The 8,725-nt window shown below is 37.6% G+C and overlaps 1 protein-coding gene across 1 annotated transcript; it reads right to left on the bottom strand.

The window, feature by feature from the left end:
- Positions 1-517: 517 nt before the first annotated feature.
- LOC148280426 (popeye domain-containing protein 1-like) lies at positions 518-8,334 on the bottom strand. The gene is made up of 5 exons (XM_088228398.1): positions 7,676-8,334; positions 6,018-6,212; positions 2,121-2,341; positions 997-1,197; positions 518-540 (listed from the first exon to the last, which is right to left on the bottom strand). Exons 1-5 carry the CDS (start codon positions 8,332-8,334, stop codon positions 518-520), a joined length of 1,299 nt encoding a protein of 432 aa, XP_088084524.1.
- Positions 8,335-8,725: the final 391 nt, after the last annotated feature.

Genomic DNA, 8,725 nt, shown 5'->3' with positions numbered 1-8,725 from the left:
AGTGCAAAAATAAAATGAAAACAAATATACACACACACACACACACACACACACACACACACACACCCTCACACATTCATATATACCAACAATATTTAATATTATATACATTTATATACACACAGATACATATATGCACACACAAATACACATACAGACCTACATACGCGTAAATATATATAATTAATAATTAAAGAAAGAAAACTACTAAAAAAACCACTAAATTTTTTACTTTTTCAGGTACCGTAGTAGTGCAAAAGAAATGTTTCAGAATGCAGAATCCGTAGGTTTTAGGTGAGAGTCGGAAGAATAAAGAAATTTTTTGATTCCTATAGTCCAACCGTGGATGAATTTGTAAATAAAAAAAAGTTGGACCTGCCAAGAACCCCCCTGAAGAATTTTTTTTGAAAACACTTATAAGATTTAGTATTTTAGTTATAAAAAATGCACATAAAAAGTACAGTATAGCAACGACTACTTATAAACTTTCCCGAGTAAAATTAATCAGTCTAAGTGTTTACTGTGTTCCCTCCAGATGAACTAGACCATTTGATATTTTCTATATTCTTAACTTTAAAACTGATCTCCGGAAATATTCTACCACCCCTCCCATTTGCAAAATACTTAACAATAATTTCAATAGTGTATATTTATTTAACACGATATAGTAGGTACAGAAACAACTAACACACTTGATTCAGAATAACAGAGAAAAGAGGTTTTGTTTTCTTGTATTCTTTATTATTCGTCATCATTAATTCCACTATTTTCGTTAGTAAAATGCAATTTTACGTTCCCACTTTCCATCGTTTGTCCTCTACTACTTTTTGTTACATATCATATTTTACCTTCCCACTGCCTCCTTGTTTCGCCAGTATTAATTTTATTATTTGTTATTGAGATTATTTTAGTTACTTATCATTTTATTTTTTGTATTGTTTAAATCGTTGCTTTATATGGTTATATTTAAATGTTTATTATTGTTTTGGCACTCACTTTCCGTGGTCCCCGTGCGGCGCTCTCTCGCGGTCCAGCCCAGCGAGCGCACGCGGCCGCGCGCGCCCACGTGGACTGTGTCTGCCGACAGGGAGCGCGGCAGCGGCCGCACCTGGGCAGCAGTAGCTGCCTGCGCCACCTCGCTGGCCGCCTGCAGCTGCTGCTCATTCAGCGAGTACAGCTTGTGTGTAATGTCCTTACCTGGAACGGGAGATGGAATGTCGCTAACAATCCCCGGATTAATGTTAAGACCAAAGGGAATTTAGGGTGAGTTTAATAGGGTCTTGATAATTAAATGATGCTTTGAAATGCGTTTTGTTTTTTTTTTTCGTTGTTTGTTTGCGTGCCGTACTAGGCAAATTCGGCGAATGTTTCATAAATATATATTATACTAGCGACCCCACACGGGATCTTTAGGCAGCGATACCTCCCCCGGAGCTTATCGTTCGTCGACCGAGGCCTGCCTACGCCCGGCCACCCTGCGTTGACATCAGCCCCTACAGTTCTTGTGACTGGTGCGATTGCTACGAAAGCCAGTGATCCGCCGCGTCTGTTACACTGTTTGTAAACATTCAAAAACAAACTTTTGTTATACACCAAAAACAACATCTTTCGATTTTTAATATTTACAAACACGAACAGCGCAAAGATCTATATTTCTTTGAAAACCACACGTAAATTGGTTAAGCCGTTTAGAAGGAGTATGGTGACATCACACGTGCAGAAGAATTATATATATAAAGATGGGAGTTTAGTGTGACTGTTAATTTTGTTTGGATTGCTTCGTTCTTTTTCCTTTAGAAGCGGGATCTGGGAAGTATGTCAGCGATCCTAATTTGAAACTGACACACTATTTGTTCACTGTCGTAAAGGAGAACTTAAACAAGGATCAACGAAGATCACGTATATTTCATATATCGCATATTGACAGAACCGCACTGAGCGGTACAATAAAAGCTTTGAAAATTTCTATGATTTGTCATTTTTGGGGATCGCATGTCCATACAAAGAAAGTCAAAACATTGAACGCTAAGTTGGTTTTACCATAAACAGTGACGGTCATTAATGATAAGGTAAACATATTTAAAGGTAAACATATTTAATTTGGTTGAGTCGAACCTCACCTATAAGACTATCAAGTACGATTTTCAGCATCGGCCTCTGGCGGAGCACCCTCTCGAGGCGCATGCGTGGCCAGCACAGATAAGTGCATGGCTCCTCAGCCACGATAGTGACCTGGAACACGTCGTCCGACTGCTCGTGGTTAGCCTCCCACTCCGGGGAGTCCACGAACTGCTGGGGGTGGATCATGTGCAGTTGGGTCTGCTCGCAACTCACCTTCAGCCTAGAAATTTATTTCAATATTTTCAACCATTCATCATAAAATATCGTCCCTTTATCTCTATCCGACGATGCATAGGGCACTGAATACATCCACAACTATGTACACTACAAGGTGGACTTACCTTCACTTAATTTCTTCTTCTTACTTTAACTGGACACAGAAAGTAATGGTTGTAATATGAATAAAACACATTACAACACATATATTTGTGTATAAAATAGTTAAATATTTAAGTTTTTTAATTGACATCGACCCTCTACAAAATATTGGCATAGAAAATATGAAATCTGACTTCGGCTTCGTAAAATAAATGGTATGTATTAGAGAAATACAACATTTAATAATACAACCATTACCATTAATCTAACCTTAGTAACAAACTTCTAAATAAACTTAAATATAACCTGACGAAGAGTGTGTAACGGAAAGAAGGTTCTGAGAGCGTCATGTAGAAGCTGGATGCGTCTTCGGGCAGGCTCTGGTGACTGGATCTAGATGCATCAACTGAAATGGAGACCTTAGGCACAAAGGTCAGCGGCTGAAGAACTCAACGTGGTCATTTCAGGAAGATCTTCTCTTGGCTTTTCTTAAATAGGCGTTTACGAACGCGGGATGATTCCCCGAAGCAATTATGGTTTAATCGGGTAAGTATTTACTCTGGGCTCAAAATTGTGCTTGGTAACGTTGGCGTACGGCTGACAGCAGCGTGTTTCGCTCCGGGCTTGGGGGACTTAGTGAAATTGATCGTTTATCGTGAATTTTCCGTGTGTCGCCCTTAACCTTCAACTTGGACTCGGCGACTTGAGTGTTTACATCGCGTATGTCCCGAATAATTCCTCTTCTGTATTTTATTGGAATTTCATTCACACTCTCCCTGCCGGACTCTGAGCCTTTCTCCCAAATAGTTTACTCCAATCATCTTCGGATTAACCTCCTGGACCCACTTCTTGTTCCATCTGGGTTGTTCGGTTGTGGCTTCCCTACTAATTTTTATTATTTCTTGTCGTTCTTTGTGATGGACGTATCTCCCGCTTTTCTAGACTTGACTGTTTTACACTTTATAAACTATTATTTGGCCTACTTCATAATTCTAAGACTATAATTATACTACAGATCATGCTCATATTTGTAGGGTTCATCGTACATGATCGACGACTTACACAATACGTGATAAACAATTTCACCTGAAATAATATAGTGTCAAGACCAGTGGTGTAGTCGGGCCGGAGCGCACCGGAGCGGCGCTCCGGCACTTTTTATCTGAGCGGAGCGGCGCGAACTTAAGTCTCTTCAAACAATTCAAAATAACGACAAACGTGTTTATTGCCGATAACTGGCAAAAGTCTAAACATGTGTACCCCCTCCCCTCTCTCACTTCCCTCCCACTTCACAATAGTGGTAGCGGTGCGCTCTGGTACTTTTTTTATTTAGGACTACATCACTGATCACGACTCCAAGAAGAAACTCAGCGTTTTCTATTGAATTCAATATATAACATTCTGCGAACCACGAGATCAACGTCTAGCAGTACATTAATATTATTTCTACTAAGGAGAAATAAACAACAAAGGAATACGGTCTATGAAGACACCACGGGGTGTGCTAACGCCCAGTCAGTTAGCCCCAATCAGCCCGAACAGTCAGTTCAACGCAGTCACTCGATTCCAGCATGTAGTTTAAGTGCAGCCAGTTCAACTCCTCATCGACGTAACACTCGCGCAACAAAATTCACAATTTATTCGCCATGTAATAAAAACGCATTAAACAGCAACCTCATGTCTTCTGTCATTCTTTACCCGAGACTGGGGTAGGAGTTCCACCAACCTTCAGCCACCGAAATTATACATATTTATTATAAATTATATTTAAAAAAGAATTAATATAAAGCAGAGGGTTGTTGAGAAAATATTAATTAACATGAAATCAGATAACCGTGATCTAGAATAATAAGATAAAATAAAATAAAAACATATTATTTTATCTTCTTATGAAATAATATAAAACGAATTATCAACCAATAAGCGTAATAAAATACATAACATTATTTATTTGGGGTTTTGGTTCTTGGCGATATTATTTTAAAAGCCCTCAATTAAATTTTATTCACTATCTACTAGCAATACCTGTCCTTTTTTTAAAAATCTTTAAACCAAAAAAACATTTTTCGTACTTTTTAATTTTTATATCCCTTTTAATGATTTATTTTTAACACACGTTGTTAGCGTGTTTATGGAATGAAACCATTGTGTAAAACCATAATATGTAGTTATAAACTTTTTATGTTTTTTTTTCTCGTTTATCTACTGTATATTAAGTTTTTATTTCTACACAATATATATTTTTTGTAAAGTAAATGGCACTACGTGCCGTGTATATTAATAAATAAATAAAATAAAAAAATAATATATCTACATCCATTGAAAATTTCAAAATCAATAATAATGTTAGTATTATTATTCCATTTATTGGATCTTTCATTTATAGCACAACAATTTTAATTTCTTAAAGTAAACATACGCTAGTTGATTACACAATTCTACAACATTGTATCCTCGACTATATATGTATCTCTATATTACCAATTAAGTTGATCGAATAACGAGTTTAATTTTTAATTTATTTTTCTATAACTGGGATAAATTGAATGTTTGTTTTTATAAATTATGGAAAAAGAATGATTAAACAGTATTTCTCGATGTTTTTTTTGAAAGGTCAGAACTTTTGAATATTACGTCTTTTGTTTGTGGTACAACGATGTTAACATCACCGCGTGCAAAGGAATTATTTACCACAGTTTTTTAAGGGTAAAGTAATATTATGAAACCCTTTCTTCGTTTCGATATAAAATAGAAAAGAGGACAAGCCCCAAGCTAAGGTTTACGGTATTTGGCGGATCGCTTCGTGTTTTCTTTTCAAACTGATATCACATGAATTATAACAATTTTAATGGCATTTTACTGGTTTGTCATTTTAAACCCCGCTTCCCAAGACTGATTTATTGATTTTGACAATCCCTAAAACAATCCCCATAGCAAAATCATTAAAAAGTGAGATGACAGTGGTCTAGGTACTGACCCGCGCACAGGCTAGCCAAATAAGCAAATTGGGAATTTTAGGGCTTAGTAACAAACAGCAGACTATCCAAAATAGCATGACCTTTTACAAGCAAACCTCCCGTTTTTATGATCTGGCCACTGAGTTTTATGTTTCTTTCTCAATATTTTATTTTTTGCTTCATTTTTTAAATTCCTTGTGATGTTTGTAACTCGCATGCTGTTGACAGTTATGAAGAATTACTGGCGCAATTTTATTTTGTTTTGTATGTATTTACAAGTAAGCGTTACTAGCAATTTGTTATTGTTAAAAAAACTGACCTACCACCATCACAACATTTCTCCATATGGATAAATGGGGTAGGAGGAGAGGATGGACTGAAAACATATCTATCCTGACATACATTCCTAGTTTCTACCACATTCATGCATCTCGTTATACATGCCCTTCGGTTGTATCTGCTTTTGTCATGACCAGACTTATGATTTTGGTTTATCTGGTTCTTTGTTGGTCATTCTCGTCCTACGTTACGGTTATTTTAAATATGGAGGAGAAATTAGAATAGTACCACTGATATTCATAAATTTTCTTACATGGTAAATTTAAAAAAAGCAATACATACTTTCCCTTGAGTAGAATGGAGAGGCGCTCATCAGCGGTAGTAACCCCTTCCACAGCGTAAGGTTCCCCGGGGTAAAGGCGCAGGACACGCGCCTCTCTCGCCAGCTCCTTAAAGTGTTTCTTGCTCACCTTCAGTGGCTTGAACAGCCGGAGGTAGAGCTCTGTCAACTCCAAAGAGAGAGCCGGGGGGAGGAATCTGAAATTGGTATTCAATAATATTTATGAATACCTTATGCCTCTGGTTAATACGAGAGATGCCTTTTATTTTTCAAGATTTGACCAACACTGGTGCTGCTATCTGGGAACTGACACCTCTACCGTAGACTTTGACATTTTAGAAATTATATTTACCAAAAAAATAAATCATACGGTCACTATTTTCAACTGTTCAGTTTGTCAAAATTTCATATCACTGCAAAAATGGAATTAAAACGTAAACATTTTCGTGCGATTATTTTTTACGTCTTTCGACGTGGATTAACTCAACAAAAGTGCATTGATGAACTTAATTTGACATTTGACAATAAAACACTATCAAAGACCAGTATTTATCGATGGTGTACCCACGAAATTCAATTGTGGCCGCAGTTTGTTCAACAACGACATCGGCACAAATAATTAAATATTTAATAGGTCAAAACATCGAATTAATGACTTATCCACCATATAGTCTTGATTTGGCTTCCAATGACTTCTTTTTAAACCCGAACATCAAAAATAAATTGGGAGGTCAACGTTTTTCGGCACATGAAGAAGCGGTTGATGCGTTCAAAATGCATGTTTCAGAGGTACCTCAGTCTGAGTGGCAAAAGTGCTTGGAAAATTGGTTTAAACGGATGCAAAAGTGTGTTAATCATCGTGGAGAATATTTCAAAAAACAATAAAGCCATTTTCGATCCCAAATTTACGTTTTTTTAAAACTTTAATCTCGAAATATAAAAGGCAACCCTCGTATTATGTACTCGTATGTTGTTATTGTAAGCATACAGCGCGGTCGCGGCGATCCATTTATTTGCAGATATGTAAAAATTAACATCAAAGGACGTACGTAAAACAAAATAAATTGGTTGTTACAATCAGGACCATTACATAAATAAAATAAAAGTAAAGAGATATTTATATACACATGAAAACAGTTTTGACTAATAAATGGTGGAATTTGATTATGTAATAATATAATATTGAGAGAAACAGTGAAGAAATATTGAGAGCTTTTTCCAAAATTACCTCAAAAATATGGAGTTGAAAATATTTTTTTAGCTGAATACAAATGTAAAATATGTAAATCTACATGCTTATGATTTTTCAATAAGCTGAGATGAGGGATTCTGCATTTATTTAATTTGGGGTTGGAGGGCCCTGTAATGTAATTTTAAAGTAATTATATAAATAATCATATTACCTCCAAGCTTATTTTTAAACCTCCATATTAGAGGTTTGCCAGCAGGTGAAGAATATGAAAACAGCACCACAATCCCCGGATCAATTAAACACTATTTAGATTTTTCCTGACAACTGGTGGGAATCGAACCTGCGTTGTCAGTTTCACAGTTGCATATCTGACTAATTGCGCCATGGCGCCAGTTGCTATTTAAAATATTACTGACAAGACGAGAAAGGAATTAATGACATCACTTTTACGTATTGTATTGTAATCACCTTATAACGAGAAGAACTGTGTGAATTGAATTGATGATCACAAGGGTGATGTTCCACGCCAAGACATCCGGCGAGCATAGTTCCGTGCCAGCCCATATTGCCAAGAGTAGGAAGCCAGCAGCCGCCAGTGCACGCATGAGGAGGATGCTCTGCTTGAACCCCTTGGGCACCAGGAAGGCGGCAGCCAGGCACAAGTTGGCTGCCTGGAACAGGTCCTGTTGAGCGTCCACCCACTTCGCGCAGAACCAGAACCCGTACTGCACACTAGTGCTGTTGCTGATACCGGCAAGTTCGTAATCGCTCGCGTTGTATCCTGTTGCATTAGTAGAGTTGGAGTAGGATCCATTCCACAGGGGATCGTCCGTGTTGGACCAGTAATTAGGGAAGTAGTCGTCTGTTCTGTTGTACGTAAAGTTGGTAGGTTCCGGTGTAGTGAAAGAGCCCTCCGATGGCTTGTCAGTGGGGCTCGGGGTTGGAATGGAGTGGTTGTGCCCCATGGTAGGCGGCGGACGCGCGGGCTCCCCTGGCCGGGGCTCTGCGGTCCCCCGCGCGGGGGCTGGGGGCGGGGACTGCCCCCCCGGGGGGCCTAGAGTGCTCGAGTTCAGCGCCTGGAGTAAATGTTGTATGGACGATCGCGATTTTATCATTAGAGTCTCCATTACAACATCTGCTAGCAACTCTAATGAGATTTATCGATCTGAAATTAAAAAAAAAATAATTTTTTTACGAAAGTTTTGCAACTTATAGTTTTTATAAATATTTTCTACTTCGAAATTTGACACCCAAAAATAAAGTTTTTTGTTGCGTTAAACTAAGTAGGTAAAGTAATAGTTATTAGAGAGCGTTTTTGAACAATTAGTTTTTCTGGGTTATTAAGACGTTTGGACTGTTTTCCAAAGTTTCGGATCATATTACAGCATCCATAATCAGGGTTGATCTAATTTGTGTATGTATTTATGTGAGCTTAGGATTTGTACCATGTCTCTGTCGTCCCTTTATAATTATTTTTAAATTGACTTTTTGTACGTAATGTGGCGTACATTGGCGGGC

The sequence above is a fragment of the Micrasema longulum genome, unplaced genomic scaffold (assembly GCF_059751315.1).
Source record: "Micrasema longulum isolate JH-2025_06_02 unplaced genomic scaffold, ASM5975131v1 h1tg000580l, whole genome shotgun sequence".
In the NCBI taxonomy this organism is placed as follows: Eukaryota; Metazoa; Arthropoda; class Insecta; order Trichoptera; family Brachycentridae; genus Micrasema; species Micrasema longulum.
The sequence above is the reverse complement of the archived record's forward strand: the minus strand, read 5'-3'. Positions and strand labels throughout refer to the sequence as shown.